Below are 17,569 nucleotides of genomic sequence, written 5' to 3' on the forward strand. Positions count from 1 at the left end.
TTCGGTACAAATGCGACGCGTAAGGTTTTTCAACTGATATGAAACGACATCCACTTTTACTTTGACTGCATCTCTACAAGACGTCTCAAAGATTCTGACTTTAATCCGATTATATTTCAAAAGTGCATAGTTATATCCTGTAATGAGACTACGTTACGGATGAAAACTCCTTCGGGACAGACTGTAGTTCTCTTAAAATCCTCCTTCACGTTCAAGATTCGTCAAGGGAACATGAGATCCCAAAGTACTGTTGAAGTAGGGACTCTTTTGCGCTTGTTATTTGTTTGAATTACGTCCAAATCCGTCCTCTTTACTCGAGCTTATTTGATTCACTGTGCTCATTTGTTAGAGCGAAACTTCAAGGTATGAGAAAGGTACCCATATTATATAGGTGATATATTTATAGCCCGTATTACGTAGAAAGACGTGAGCGTTTGATTTCAAAAAGGACAAACCTTACCGTATCCTACTCTGAAAAATGTATACTTTCCATTTTTTGTCAACCACTGATTTACTTTTTGCTTGTAATACACGAAGATCGCGTCATGGTTCATGAGTTACGACCTATGGCATTCGAAAAAATAGAGTCTTATTGAAAAAAAGAAATGCCTGGAAGAGTATAAAGTTCAACGATACGAAATGTACCCTCTCATTTTGTGCTTTTTTTTCTCTCTCTTCTTTTCGTTTAGTTCAAATATTTCTGTTCGTCGATCCTCGGATAATATTCCACATTTCGAAATAACGTGTAATGCTTCTTGCAAAGCGTCTGGTGAAGGTTGAAAATACGTTACTAGAGACATATCGAATATGCTCTAACATCGAAACAGACAAATGTCCTCCCGTGGTTTTCTTCAGACCGGCGCCATTGGTTGTAAATGTTGCATACCTCGATTTTCACCCGAAGCTACCGAGTATCGTAAAATTTTGTTGGACGATGAAAAATAATGGCAAAGAATGACGGCGAGAATCCTACTAGGAGAATAAAATTTGACTTATATTGTAAACATTTACGGGTAACGACTCGCTTCTCAGATATAGCAAGGTGTAAAAAGCTCGAAACTCACGCAACGTTGTTACATCCCATGAAATTTTTCGAAAGTTGGACCTACTGATCTCTTAGTCTGACATATAATGCTTTTACTGTTAGCGAAAATCGGAATCTGTGATCAGATCGAATTCTGTGTTTCATAATGCCGAGGCTTGTCAGTTTTGAATTTTTAAATAAAGCACACGATTTTTGCTGGTATAATTTGGTTCTAAAATAACAGTTCCAGAAAACTGGGATGACTATTAACTATCGCTCCATCTGTATACTTAGAAACACTGAAAATTGGTAAGTATTTGCGGAAGTTTAGATCTATATCCATTAGTTATCGGTTCGGATTATACAAATCGGAAGGTGTTCTGAGAAAACGATAGTATTCGTTACGTATGCAAGAACTGACTTGTATACGAAAATAATGCTGCAACAATATACACTGTTAAAAATTTCTGTATGGAACTTCTTACACTGTATTAAAAGTTTGATTCGGATACGGAACAGTGAATACACCGTACATTTACTGTGTATTCAATTTACGAACACAATAAATTTGTTACAAAATTTAGTGAAATCAAATTACTTTTTAGTAATTGCATAGTAATTTACGTTGCTGCACTGAATCTGTAAATTTACACCTCTTTTGTACAGTAAATGTGTAGTAAATTCACAATCACTTTTAACAGTGTATATACATTTATTCTAAGTCGTGCTTTCCATCAGTTGCTGCAAGTACTTGAATGTCACATTTCCTTACTGTTCGAAATACCTGCTGAAAATGAACTTATGAAATTCGAAATTTTCACCCCACCCCCGCAAAGTTCCTCTGCACATCTCTGCGCATCTCTGATTTTGCAATTTCACTAGTCGCAGGGTTTCCCCTGAAAACCGTATTCCGTAGGTGCAGTGGTGGACGGGCTGACAGATGCGGGGAACAAGTTTGCGGCGTAATAATACATTTTATACACCAGGGAAGAACGGGCCAAAGCTGAGAAGAGTACCAACCCTCACCAGTACGGAAACAAAAAGAGCTTTCATTTAGACGTCACGGGCCGCCGTCCCACTTTTATATCCATGGAACAACCCGACCATCAACCGGCCTTTGATGTCGGCTAGACCGAAGCTAGATCCTGAACACTTTTACGTCATTAACACAGCTGTACAACCCTCTGCGTCACCAGAACACCGTTTCATACACACGCTCAGCGGCAGAACAAGGCGCAAATGAAAGAACCCTTCGGGCAGCTCGATATGTTTGGGACACGCAAGTTTGGCCAATGAAGACGTCTCTCTGTCACCGACACCTGATTCTCACAAGGAGCGTCCATGCTTCTTCACTACGCTAAGAATGAGAGAAATTTTTAGTTCCGCTCAGGCCTTAATTATTTTCATTTTTTACCACAGTCGAAAAATACAGTTCTAGGTACAAAATGAAAATTAGTTTTCTAGCCGTTATCAGAAAGTCTAGTATCCGTTACTATTCTTTCTCATTACGATCACTGTTACTATATTTTCTTGTAGCTGTTGCGAAAATTTAATGCTTGTGCAACATTAAATTGATGTTGAAGCCTTATTTAACTAAAAAAATAGAGTAAACCGAACAAACTGATTTTGCGTTGCAATTACCAAAAAAGGATCGATATAGCGCAAAACGGTTACGCGTACCTCGTTTTTCGTAATTCCAACAATATTCAAACAATTCTTTTAACCATGCCTGTTTTACTGAATTTTTCTACTTACTGTAAAAAATGAAATTTTCCTCAGTGTAGGATGTACAAATCGAGCTTGCATCATCATGCAGAAATAGAAACACTTTCGACGGTTTCGGCAGAGAGGACACGGATGAACCTTTTTGGGGTTACTTTACAAACACTTTGTAAATGTTACCTTGACTTGACTGAAGTGAGCCTCTAAAAGCTTTGAAATATTTGATCCAATTCTACTACTTCCGACAACTCGCGAAAAATTTTACCGAGATTTAACAAGTTATCTACCATCGAGTTATAATATAGAGCTTTTAAATTTCAGGAATCAATAACTCTTTGTGGATGGAGGATATTGAGGAAGGCAATTTCTGGAAGAACTTTTTCAAAAGCTTTTCGGGTGGCTGATTCAAACTTTTTATCGATATTGAAAAATGAAAAACGGGCGATTCGCGATGATGGATTGAAAATAGAAAGCGAACACTTTCAGCGTCATTTCACTTTGATTTTTCATCCATCAGTTTGAACTTCCAAGCTTTTGGATCAAATTCAAAATACGCAGCTCTAAGAATCTCGGGGAATCGGATTCTACTACCCTTACTACTAACACATGCATAATCGGTCCTCTTCCTCCGGATGCGTGAGCGGTTAAGAACTCCAAAAAACTGAAACGATTTTTTTCCATTCAAAGTTTCAACGCTGCTTCTTACGCTGTCCAGCGTCTATTTCCACGAATCGATCGAATTTCCTTTGAATCAAAAATTATTTGCGTACAACTAGAACGCGAATGCGGAGTTGAGAAATTTTTGCCTGCGCTGCAGTTGAGGATATCAAAGACGCGCACAGGCTGATCTATCTGCTTTGCAACATTTGATGGTCCTAAATTTGCGCTCAACTTTTTTCCGACTCCTTTGGGACGCCAGTAACGAGACGCCCGCGTCGGTTGTGTCCATTACGACAGCGGCAAATCCCTATTTTTAGCACCCATCTCGAGTGCAACTTTGTATATTTTCGCACCGGATTTTACTTGTATCTCGTTTTATGAACGCAGGTGTTCGTCGGTGCTGCATCCAAATTATTTATGGTCGTCCCTCGCTCTGTTGGTTGTCTCTGACAGAGAACGATAGACTCGAGGAAATGTCGGGATAAGAATTTTGCGCCAAAATTCAGACAGATGAAACGACTGCGCAGAAAATTGCCTCTTACGAATCGTATTTCTGCCGCGTTTCTTTAAGTCGAACCGCATTTCTGCTGTGAATTATAATTTCGAGTGCTGCTGCAGACAGATTTGCGATAACCGCGTAACTCTGGAGTATTTCTCAACGCTTTTGGGTGCGTTTAAACCTTGTCGTTCAATCACGAACAAAATTTGATTTTGTCTGTTATCGGTGAATTACAGTATTCCAAAGCATCATAATTCCAAGAGATTAATTTTTAAAACATTTTTCCGCCCCAGGAGACAAACATTTTTTCAACTCTTCCTGAGGGCTACCACTTTTAGATAAACATCCAAATTTTATTTTCAAACTAGCGTAATGAGTCAGCCACCCTGAAGCATTATTGCTTGATATTTGCGTCAAACTCCTTTCTTTACGAGCTTCGAGCAAAGCAGCGCATTCGGTAAAGCCTAAAACCCTCGCCAGTCTAATCACCCAAAAAAAAAAAAAACGAACGAATTCTCAATTTCCTCTTCCGCGCACCTTGAACGGCTCCAAATTAACGAAAACTTTTTTCATCTAATCCAACAAACTCAGGGTAAAAATTCCTCCCTATCTACCTCGTAATGTAAACTAGGGCCACGGTGGAGGGAAAAGGAACGAGTGTAAAAATCAAAACTTCACGCTGCGCGTTGAGCTTGCAGGGTGCGAAAAGTCAGGATCGAAAAATTGAAAAGAGATCGAGGGGTTGAACCGTGAGGAAAACGGGACAGGATGATGGACAGCGGCCCTCACTCTCCGTGGCATGGGTACGCGGGATTTTTTCATGGCATGGGAAAAACGGCGAAAGTTAGACGGACGTTATTGCGAGGGTGAGGAACACGCGAGATCGGAAGAAAGATCGTCTCGTCACGGCTGACGTGACGTGGGACAATCGACGCGGAGCCTGACCCAGTAATTAGCGGAGAAGCTCGCAAGTGGAGGTCGTCCAATAGGACAGCCGAGTGACGATCATTTATTTTTTTTTTTTTTTTTTTTTTTTTTCTTTACCCACTAATGGGCGAAAATATGGAGTCCCTTGTTTCACAATTCCACTATGTGGTCATTTATTATCGCCGGCCAACCGTGATCGAGAAAATTACGTTCGAAGTGAGACTCGGTGTACATGTAATACCAGGGTTCTGAATTTCGGATTCCAAGCGGCGAAGTCTGGCCAGACACTATTAGTTTAAGTCAGCAATATCTCCGTCTGAACTGCCCTTATTGAATCCGTCGGTCGCCCTCGTCGGAACCGATAGAACCAGGAAATACGTACACAGGCGATTGTGTTTCTGTTTCGGAGAGCTGTGAGTACCGCACAATGATATTAAGGGTCCATGGGACGTACAGTCTGGTCGAAAACGGTGTTGGAATAAAGGCTTGGAGAGTCTGATTTGAGATAATCGAGTTGGTATGTAACTAAGAACGATCCCTCGGTATGGAAATGTGTTCGATAACTCTGAATTTCAAAACGCGATAACGTCTTTACGTAAATAACTTCGGAGAAATACCATCGTTCTATTAATTTTTAACGAAAAATGTACAGTTTTTGTTTGATTTTTACCTACAGTAGCTCGTTTTCTTCGTGATTAAGTTCGCCATTGATAATAATAACGTATTTCAATCGTTGTACTTGAACTTGAACACTTTTAGAATATCGCAATTTTAAATTTGCCCGAATTCCTTAAGATTTCAAATTTTCTAGTGACTATATGTTCGAAAGTGATGAAGGTAATTTAACGAAGTAAGAGATATCGGGAAATACTCTTTACACTGATGTGATATATTTTTTCTTATGGCCATTTTAACTTCGTCGACTGAATTCTTTGATATCCTTTTTTTTACCACTGACTCCCAGTTTTTACATTCTGAACAAATATGGTTGTATTCGTTTACTTACCATGCATGAACTAACCGAGTGCCAAAGTGAATCCATGACGGAATCTTATCGAAAAAATTAGATCTTCTTGTCTTATGACGTCACGCACCGAGGTATAAGTTTTCGTTCTAAATAACCATACTGCAAATATTGAAAGTTATAAATCGACTCCTTTGTCACTGAATCACAAGTTTCTCGTTCGCAAATCATAACGATAGTGGATAATGGACTTTTTTTTCACCTACGGACGAGAGCGAGAACAAATCTGTCTGTAAAAAAACAAAACAATATAATTCCTCTAAAGTCGTTAATAAAAAGATGTTTAAAACTGAAAATCAAAGTTCAAACATTTCTCCGTACAACAAGGGGAACTTTTTTTTATTTTATTTACCTTGACGGTTCAATTACACTTTTTAAATCCTTGTTTAGGCATCTTTTTGTTGTTTCGACACATTTTTGAGCCGACTGTACATGCCGGACATCTTCAAACGAGATATTCATCCCCCACGGGTCGACTTCTCGGATAGAGGAAGCTTACCGCATCCGAAAATCGTACGTGTATACATTTATTATGCTCACCCTTCACCGAAGGGGTGAAGCGGGTTAAAACAAGTCGTGACTTTGATCCGAAGTTACCTTCGCGTGACTCGGATGAATTTTTCATCCAACGAATTGCTTATCGTTTTATACAGCTAATTATAGGGTCGGAGAATAATTTTTTTACGGCCAAAGTAATGATCTGTTTCCTCCCCCCCCCCCCCCCTCCCCCCCTGTAATAACAGCCCGCGCGCTTCATCAACACGCTTCTCCGTTGCACGCCGTGCCATTTCCCTAATCAAAGTCCTCCTTTTACGAATCATTCTTCTCACTCGCAGTTTCAACTCGATAAAATTTCACAATTCTAGGGTAATAAATTTAACCTCCTGCGTAAAACATTGATGGGAAATCAAATATCGAACTGCCGGGAGAAAATTGGGAATGATGGGGTGGGAGCTTTTACTGGAGGACATGTTTGCCCGCGGTTTTGCGTACGACGTGTCCTTGAGTTGGAAAGCACATTTACACGCCCTTAACGAGGAGAATAAGCCGGCGCATATAGGGACTGTTTAAGTAACCGAGATTAAATAAGCTGTGTAGGCGTGGCTGTGGCATTAGAGTAATTATATCTCGGTTAATTATGTTGTGGCTTCCATGCCACGCTTTTAATTATGAATAATTTAAGTACACCAACCTGCCTGACTACCTACCGCGGCGCTGCTGTAGCGCTAAACTCCTTCAGATACCTACACCGTAAGCTGCGAGTGTTTTTACTCGTAAAAAGATTTTTTCCTCTTAGCCGTGCATCAAGCACGCCAAACGCGCCGATTATTATCTTTGTATTTTTCGCCCAAGTTGCGGGATGAATTTATTATATTATATATGACCACGGTTTTTACACACTTTTCACGCAAATCCGGATCCAAGAGAATTTTCGCCTCACCGTCGGGAGATAGGATCGAATTTTTCACGCAATTAATTTCCGACATTGTCAACAGCTGAGAAAGATCTTACGTGTTCTCAATATGGAATATATTATTTTAGGCGACAATGAGAAACGTAAGCCGATTTTTAGATTTATTTTACACTTCTCAGCTCTTTGACATGTACAAAGCTACTTCGTTAACCTTTTGCTTCTTTTCTCTTATTATTTAAATGCTGCTTCATTGAATTAACCGAATGAATTTTGAGGTTTATGTGCATACGAACAAGTAAGTAAGGCCACGTAAACGTGAACCAACGCCTCTGAAGAAAAAGAAAATCGTTGCTTAACAATTTTTTTGTAAAAATGATGAAACAAAATCTGTCAAGTTCTCCATATTTTCTAAATTAACCCTTTGACTCACACATTATTGTGCTGAGTCAACTTTTATAACAAGATGATATTCCATGGTTCCTGGAGTCGCAAATTATAAATCTGAAATCAGATTTCAAAAATTCAAGATGGCGGATCCAATGTGTAGGACAAAAATTTCAAATTTAATCAAATCCGGTCAAAAAACTCTAAGCACAGGTTTTCGGGTTCGCTGATAACAAACCTGAAATCAGATTTTAAAAATTGAAGATGGTGGATCTAATATAGTGGAGGAAAATTTCAAATTTGATCGAATGCGATCAAAAAATTCTATGCAGGACTTTTCGGGCTCACTAATTGGATTCAGAGTTTCCAACAATAATAATCCACATTATATCGCAACAATTACTCTCGAGTATTGAAAATCTATTAGTATACTGTCAGAAATAGCAAAAAAATCGCAAAGAAACACATTGAAAAGATTTCTAAATATACAAAATATGGATATAAAATAGGTGGTAAGAATATTTAGCGTTCCGATTCAAATTTTTAAGAAAGTTGATCACCTGTGAAAAATCCACACGAATATGGGATATAGGATGTTTGGCGTATTATACCCGCTGCTTATTTGGGATAGATAATGTATTATTGTACGACATCCATATATTAAACAGTGTATAGATATATACGATATACACATACGTATATCATGCCGCTTTTCGATTACAGTTTACACGCCCTGAGTTGCGATACCCGGTATTTTCATTGTTTGGCCGTTCCCACTTTAGCTCTTCCCGATAATCTTGATCCCCCGAAATGAGAACGCGCTGCGCCCGTTGAAATGAGGTATTCATAAATTTTCCCTCGCGATACATTTGCATACCCGAAGGTGGGACGTAATCCTTGTCCGGTTGGTGGAAATTGAAATTTACTCGTTATATTCTCTATGGAAATTGAGACGGTCGCTTTTGACCTTTGATCCGGTAACTCGAAATGGACATTTCCCAAGGATTATCCTAGATTTCGCAAGACTCGAACAAATTACCCACAGTGAGAAAAATTTCATTTGTTACAGTAACTGGAAAAATTCAGTAAAACTGGTATCGTTAAAAAAACTGTTTGAATATTGTTTATTTACATTAAATTTTCGCAACAGTTACAAGAAAATATAGTAACAGTGATCGTAACGAGAAAGAATAGTAACGGATACTAGACTTTCCGGTAACAGCTAAAAAACTAATTTTCATTTTTTACCTAGAACTATATTTTTCTATTGTGTTAAAAAATGAAAATAGTTAAGGACTGAGCGGTAACCGGAACTAAAAATTTCTCTCAGCGCTGACGCGTATTCTTTTAAGCCTTAACCGAACTGCGTCGCTCAACGATTCGTGACGTTACATCGTAAAGGATCTGATCGAAGCAAATTTCTGTCTATTTCATAAGTGTAACAAATAACGACAAATGATCATAAATAATCCACGAATTTCCGCACGTCGTTTGAAATTGTTTGATAGAATTTCATGTTGAAAAGCACGGGGGGGCAGATTTCAAGAAGTGTTAACCCGTCGTCTCCACGCCCAACTAATTCCCATACAATTATACGATTCTCGAAAGCGAATGCTGAAGTTTATCAATTCGAGATACACCTGAAAGTTTAAATACTTCGAAATCCAATTCATGCTCAATTGAAACTTCTGAATTAATCCGGTTCTTAAATAAACCCGGCATTCTCTCAGCTATACAGTCTGTGCATTAAACTCCATTCTACATTTTATACTTCTCTCTCTCTCTCTCTCTTTTTCTCTCTCTACCTGTCTGTGCGACTGTTCTTCCGTCTTGATTCGTATTATTTATTCTTTCTACTCCCTTGGCAAACCACAACGAATCACGGAAGACGAATATAAAATCGACCGATACTGCGGATGATATTTACAAGTATCCAACTGTGATTGATTTCTGTTTCAGCGACGGCAGCGTGGCCTCGACAGGAAGCTCCTTGCCCAATTTCGGAGGACTTCTGCATGAACGGTGGAACCTGCTTGTTCTTTGAGACCGTCGGTGAACCAGCCTGCAGGTGAGCTATGAGCCTTTGTTTCTTTCATCCACTTTCCACTTTCTGTTTTTTTTTTACCCAAAAATAAAGAATTCCCAGCTAGCAAGCTCGTCAAGAATGAGCCGATTTAGGGACAGGGAAGAGTATGAAACGTTGAACGATTTCCGGCCGAAGAAAAGGCGAAGAATCTCGTTCGCTCCGCTGCGAAGAAAAATTCACGTAAAACCAAATTTTCTTTAACTCGACTGAGACTTCTTTGCGGATGACAAAATGTAGAAACGTAACTATCATGCTCGTTTAGCAGAACCGTCGCAATTTCACTCGATACCGAAAATTTTGAAAGGTTTTTGCCACCGAGAGCGGTATTTTTAAACGCAATGTCATGTGTGGGCGCAAACTGCGCTCTCTGCTTTATTGGAGAAAAACATGGATGCGTTGATTCAAGGAGGCTGGTCAATAAGAAACTTATATTTTCCATCATACGTATTACGAAATAATCGTACGTTGAGTATCAGTCAAATTATTGTATTCGCAGACGATGAAGATCTCTTAAAAAGTACGAAAACGGAAAATACTGGATTTACAAACGAAAGCTGTGACGTCGATGCTTTGTCTAAAGTCGTTTCAAAATTGTCGATTTCACAAAAATACTTTTTTCTACAAGTTATATGCTGCTATTATGATAAGAAAATCTATTCGAGTGAATTTATAGGAATTAGTTTCGTGAACAAGATCGATCAACGTAGAATAAAATCGGGTAGATTTATGACCATCGTCTCGGATGATGAAGGAATAAGCATTTCTGGAAGAGTCTTATTCGAGTCCAAAATTGCAGGCGCATAACTGATGAACAATTCACAGTATATAAATGTTGAAAAGTGTCGCATCTACAATAATCTGCGAAGGAAATTTTCCAATTCGTCCAAGTTTCCAAAAATCCCATCGTCTTAAAAGAAATTTCAAACGCCTTACAGCCTTAGACAACACGTGAGGATAAAAATTGAACGTTCAGCTTTGTCGATTCGCCAGAGCTTTGTCTCGGTGCAGTTTTGCCTACAGACTAGATACCGCAGCGTCGCAACTTTGCGCAAACAAAATACGCAATAAAGAATCCTCCCGAGGGAGGAAAAGAACAGAGAAAGGATACCGACTTTGGTTATACCGGCACGGTTTATTCTTGAGACCCTCTGGCATCCAGCGAAAGCTCAACCGTCCTTGGCTTAGACGGTGAACGTTTTCCCCAATTTCCCAGAGATCTCGCTTGATTTATTTACAGAAAAGATTTTTACCCGCAAAGAAAACAAAGCCATGGTTCGTATAAGGTTTATGCCCACCGATTCAGCATTCCTGTCGCATATTGCGCCCCGCGCTTTCCTTTAACCCCTCACTCTCAAACTCCTACTCTTGTTCTCCTCAACGGGTGATGTAAAAAGCATTTTGTCGACGCTTTAAACCGCGGGCTTAATTGTCGCCGTCGGTTGACTTTCGTTCGAAATCCCCGTTCTTTAAAGTCGACACCTGTTTGAGCAATTTCAAAACAATTACACCTTTTATACTACGATTCTGACACAGGTATTTATATTAACCAGTTCAAATTTCTTATTCGAAATCGAAAATTTTAGCATAGCCGTGTTTGTTCTTGATTCCGAAAAGTCACTTACCGATTGTTTTTGTTGGAAAAACTCTCCAAACTCTCACGATCTCCGAATACAAAATTACTGCGACCACCGAACTTCTGCAGAATTTATACAATTCTGGCCACGTTTTTGCTAACTTCTCGTTCCTCTGTTTTCAGAGAAAAAAGGAAGTTATTGTAATTACCCCGAAAATGAAAAGTTTAGTTTTGAAGTTTAGAGAATCACCTTCAATCGGTTCGTACGCATGTGATTAATTTTTTTGTCCGACTATATCTGTAGAACGAATTACCGGATTTCAATGATTTTGGTCTTAATCATTGCGGTTTTTCCAAACTCAGGACTGATTGGATTTTGGCTTTGATTCGTTCAGCAGCTTTTGAATTATTTAAGTACCAACATCCAAGAAATTGAATAAAAATGATGATATCTTGAGAATGGACGAATGAATTCGAATGGTTTTCTGGTTCGCTGATCGCGAATCTAAATTCGGATGTGCAAAGTCTAAATTTGGCGTATCCAATATGCTGAAAAAAAAACTATAAACAATTGAATATTTATGAAAATTGGTACTCGAAAGTTCGTTGGGTGGCTGATCACGAATCAGAGGTCAGGTTTGCGAAATCCAAAATATCGAATCCAATATGGTGGGGAAAAAATCCAAAAATATTCTGATTTTGGTAAAAATTAGTAGGCGGAGATTTTTTTGATCACTGACAACGAATCCACGGTCAGACTACTAAAATTTGTAGTGGTGGACTCGTTATAGTGGTTCAAAATAAAAAGTCGTAATCTTTTCATGTAATATTATACCTAAGGGATTTTAAATCCTTAATCACGAATCTGAATTTGTAATTCGAAATTCGAATTGGATATTGATACTTTATTTTATTCTATGAACTTGAAACCTGCAGTGTGAAAACGGGAAGTTCAAGGACTTGCTCTCGGCCAGCGTAACGCCGCTTGTTTTTCGATGCATCAACGTTCAATTGACCAATTTCCGAATCGATACATGATCAATGTAAAATAAGGTCACTAAATCTTAACCATCTAGATTCGCTACTTTTGGTTCTGCAATCATGACCGTATCAAATGCAGAAAAATGGAACTCTATTCAATTACGGTTTTAGATTGCTCAGTTTTCACTAATAAAAACGATTTCGTACTCTCGCTTTCTGCGCGAAACAGAAGGTCCTTCGCGATTACATCAAGGCTCCTGTATCCACGAAAGCTCGAACGGCTGTTTATTGGGGACTTTGGATCGAATTTAACTCCGGCTTTTGTTTTCAATTTCTTTCTCCACCTGCACCCCCGTCTCCCTGTTTTGAATTTGAAACGTGCGTTTGAGAAATAATTCCATTATATCTTCGTACGTTCGCATTCTTAGAGAAAAATAAAAAAAAAATTGTGAGTAAATAAAAAATATTTGTTATACCGCAAAACCGTAGCGCAAAAGGTATGCTCGTATACAGTAACGTAGCAACGCCCCTTCAATTTACCGTAAGCTGAGGCTGACGAGACTTGAAGATCTGGAAAAGGGCTGACATATTTGCGAACCGAGAGCACTGCCGGGAGGATTTCTCTTTTGTGAAACACACAAGCAAAAAGGCTTGTCTCTCGATTTCGGGTAAAATTTCCCTCGCGTACCACGCTCTTGGTATATAGGTTCCCCCTCTTCCTCCGGGATATCCTACCCAGTTTGCCATACGAATCCCCAGATATTTGACCGAGAATTAGAAGATTGCGTAGCCCTGATGAATCGGCCGATTGCACCGCGTGGGGCGTGGTTGAAATTCCGAATTTGAAAAGTTCCAGATGCGCCAATTTTCGAATTTTTTGGTGGCGGAACTTAGTTAAGAAATCAAACTTTGACAAAACATCAAAGTTTCAAATAGTCCGAAACCTGACGCTCAAAGTTCCGAAAGTGCCAAAATGAGAGAGTTAAAAAATCAGAAACACTGAAATTCCGAATCATCGAAGATTTTCAGTTCTGTGAATTTCTAGCTTGGTGAGATTTCACCAGTTTGATCTTACTTTGTTTTGGATTTTCGATATTTTTACGATCGAAATTTTGCACTGAGAAAATTTTTATTTGTCATAGTAACTAGAAAAATACAGTAAAACAGGTATCGTTAAAAAAACTGTTTGAATATTGTTGGAATTACAAAAAACGAGGTACGCGTAATCGTTTTGCGCTATCGTCGATCCTTTTTTGGTAATTGCAACGCAATATCAGTTTGTTCGGTTTACTGTAATTTTTTAGCTAAGCAAGACTTTAACGTCAATTTATTGTTGCTTAAGCATTAAATTTTCGCAACACTTGCAAGAAAATGTAGTAACAGTGATCGTAACGAGAAAGAATAGTAACGGATACTGGACCTTCCGGTAACAGCTAGAAAAGTAATTTTCATTTTCTACCTAGAACGATATTTTTCGATTGTGGTAGAAAATGAAAATAGTTAAGGACTGAGCGGTAACCGGCACTAAAAATTCACTCTAGATTTACGGTTTTTCCGATTCCTTACACCAGCTCGTTAAGTAAATTAGGCTGTGTGAGTATATATACTCTATCGAAACTCTATTTTTCGGAATACCGCATTCTCTATCGAAACTTTGTTCCATCATAAGTTGAACTTTCGAAATCTTGCATTTCGAAACTCTAATCCGTCGGATTTTCGACCATTCCGTACTTTGTCGTTCCTCCAAAGTTCGATCTCTTTACTTCAAGTTTCGCCACCAAATCCAAATAATTTCCTCCCCGCTCTGTAATAAAGGCTCTTCACACAGGCGATTGAAAAAAGTTTACAGGAAATGTCCATTTGCCCAGCGTAGCGAAACCTGTACGCGTGATTAGCCAGCCTATCCGATTCTCCCTTAGGACCGATACGCATCGGCCAATCTAACTGACGAGTCACGGGCCTTCGGCCAATCACAATACCAGCCTCGGACCAAAACCTACCTTCGAGAGCTTCCGTCGGGCTTGATTTATGCTCCGGGGAGCCTCCGGCTGTCGAGCCGTTAACTGATCGCCCACGATTTCTGCTCCTTCCTGCCTTACGCAGATCCCGTCCATCCGCGCCGTTTTTTTTTTCTTTTCCCCCGCAGCGAGGCTAATCATCTTCTACTTATTTTCACCCTTGTTTCCACTTACGATTTTCCAGACAATCTCTCTTGCTCGGCTTATGAACCGTCGTGATTCATGATGTATGGAGCTTAGGCATTGAATAGATTGTTTACATCGCAAGCGTTTGAAATTGAAACTCTCATCGCGCCGTTTATTATACGGAGATAAATTTTCTTGTTTTAGTTACTCTAGAGTTCTTATTTTTACTCATTTCACACCATGACCACATAATCTGGACTTTCTTATTATTCTTTTTAATTGCGGTCACTCGTTTATGCACTTTTTCTGACTATTCCGATAATTTGTTGTTGACGCACCATAAATTGTTGTTAAAATTTGGTTTAATTGATAAACACAAATAATTTTCCAGCAGTTTTAATAAGTGTAATTTTTCTCAGTGTGAGCGAAGCACGCGAATCGTATTCAATTGTAATACATCGCGGTTTCGATGCTAATTTTATCCGAAATAAACTCACTTGAAATCGTATCTGGCTTTTGTCATTTTAATGAAATCGAATTCAACAAAGGATTCGATTTAGTGATTGCGATCTTCAAAACAAGCAATGAACAGTAAAGAAATTTAAAAAATTATCAGTTTCTCAAATTTTTGGATATCTCTTACAATCGAAGGCTCGCAATTAACAAAAGTCAGATGTTAATTATTCTAAAATCTGAACAATCGTAAAGTTTCTATAAAAAAATCATGTACAAATTTTACCAGTTGTACCAGTTTGCGTTAAAAGTTGATGTCCCTCCATCAAATTCGATTCCAATGACTTGTATCTTTTTTGCTAACGATTAATTCATGTTTCTACTTTCCGACAAACGTTGTAAAACATTTTTTAAAACCAAGGCGTTCCGGTTTCTCTAAATTTCAGCGCGACGAGTGGCAGTGTGAAAGCAAAATTTATCGACTCGGTGAAACCGTTCAAATATCAATCTCGGCATTAATAGATTCATATTATCAAGGAAATAGAAAAATTCCACAAGACTTGGGGTAGGAATCGCTGGAAAATTTTAAGGATTCGGTAACCGATTGCCGAATAAAAAGAATCGTTACACAAATTTAGCGGGCGATACCGTGAAGGGATTCCCCCTGCAGATTCTGCGGGGGATGAAAATAAAAGTTCCCAAGAGAGAAACATCGCCTGTGAGAGGCTGACAAGGGGAGACCGTCCTGGTCACTCTGTCCAACCGGGCGATGCTGACCGATGACGAGGGTTTATTGGCTTTATCGGAAAATAAGGTCACCCGAAAAAGGCTCTGGCACTTCCCCACCTCGCAAGCAAACGGCCATTTTCTGTGAAAACTTTTTTGACGGGCTCCTCATTTCCATTATCTCGTCGTATAATTATAAACGGAATGACGGATGCGTATCGTTGTCATTTATGCACAACGGTTAAGAGTTGCAGATACTGAAATTTTCTTTTCTCGTTTCACAAATTTAGCTATACAAGATGATGAAACTTTTGGGAATTGCAGAGTACAAAGTGTGATAAATAGTCTCATAGATTAGGTACCGAAAAAACTTTCTGTACGATCGTGAAAATCTTTTGAAATCGTTGTAGATAGTGACAGAATAATTTCACGCTTCGGTTATTTTCAGAAACCTGCGGTGTGCTTGCTTGCATAAATTATGTCTGATTTATAGAAAAAAAAAATTTCTAGATCTGCAGTATTATTTTCATCGAAGAAATGCGTGTAATTTTTAATAGTACAAATCATTTTTAACGAACGAGGTTAATTACAAAACTGTTTTAATCCCGTTCACACATATTCTGACATTAAACTCTACAAACGGGATTTTTTTGTCTGTAGAACTATCAACTGTTTTTATCCGACGTGGAAAATTAATGCAAAGGATACGGATTCCGGCAATCTGCAACTAACTATGATTTATTGGTAATCTACTGCTAACTAATTATGGTTAGAAAACATTATCAAGTAATCTGTTATCAAATATTTTCTAAGGACGAAACACGCTGATGAAATTTTTCTTTCTTATTTTTATTATTGTCCTAGAGTGATTGAAAATTCTCAATAACGAATCGACTAAAACCACTTGATGAATAAACCCAACCCTTCGCTAATGTTATAAATTATAAAAAATTTCACTCATGGATCCAAGCGTTTTTTAACTTTTTCAAACAACAATTACAACCTGCCTGGGAGAATCTGTATTATAATTCTTATCATAAATCAAAGTAAAACCTCGTACCAGTTCCGCGCAAGAGAAGCAAATGTTGTACAACTTTTCCAGAAGTCTGAAAGAACAGCATCTTTTTTTTATTTATTCACTGTTATCATCGTCATTCCGGCAAAAATATTCTATCTCCTCTCATTCTCCCTCTGGTTCTTATTCTTTTCTTTTTTCCCCATTTTACCCATTGTTGTGGTATCGGCCAAAAAGTGCGTTCGAATGTAAACTTTCTTCCGGACCCTCTCACCGGTGAGAAAACCGTAAATCTTTTCTTATCCTCGACTCATTTGTTCACTTTTGCCACCCTCGACTTTACCCTCCCTGGCTCTCTTATTCGACGAAATAACACGTCGAAATGTACACGAAACCGAATCAACGGCTAAGAAAGTACCTAACGGGTCAATTTGCAGAAGACGCGCGTCTTTTTATCCGTATAAAATTCACCCGGCAAGAAACCTGCAGGACTCTGAGCTTTCTTTTTATCCGTCCAAAGTAGCCGCACGTGTCGCGGCTGACTTTGCGATTTGTAGTTGTCACTCAGCCATGGACAGATATCCGAACGGGGCTTCTTGTTAAATCGCATTTGATAGATATCCGCCTCCTGACGCAAATGGCTTCTTGGATTGGTTTTCACTCAAAAACGAAGCTCGGCTCACCCCGATCGAAAGGGTCGGTCCGGTATCACCTCGGAATTTTAACTCGACTCGATTCGCACGACCTTTGCAGAGATATCACGATTCCCATCTCCGAATCCTCGGAAGAAATCCGAAAGAACGCTGTTATAGACACGATTCTGTATCCGCGACTAACAATAATAATAGTAACTCTTCCGCGGGTGAATATATTAATTTAGAGAACCCTTCGGTTCAGGATTTATGGAACGTACAGTCAGCGCGAAAGATCTTATTTC

The 17,569-nt window shown here is 38.9% G+C and overlaps 1 protein-coding gene across 2 annotated transcripts in view; it reads left to right on the forward strand.

The window, feature by feature from the left end:
• LOC124187766 (protein vein) overlaps positions 1–17,569 on the forward strand; it is a 259,802-nt gene that overhangs the window by 186,799 nt on the left and 55,434 nt on the right. For both annotated transcript variants that reach the window (XM_046579889.1, XM_046579888.1), the window contains exon 4: positions 9,614–9,722. In XM_046579889.1, the coding sequence (XP_046435845.1) occupies positions 9,614–9,722 (109 nt within the window). The remainder of the gene's footprint in view (positions 1–9,613; positions 9,723–17,569) is intronic.

This window comes from Neodiprion fabricii, chromosome 1 (genome assembly GCF_021155785.1).
Source record: "Neodiprion fabricii isolate iyNeoFabr1 chromosome 1, iyNeoFabr1.1, whole genome shotgun sequence".
NCBI lineage: Eukaryota > Metazoa > Arthropoda > Insecta > Hymenoptera > Diprionidae > Neodiprion > Neodiprion fabricii.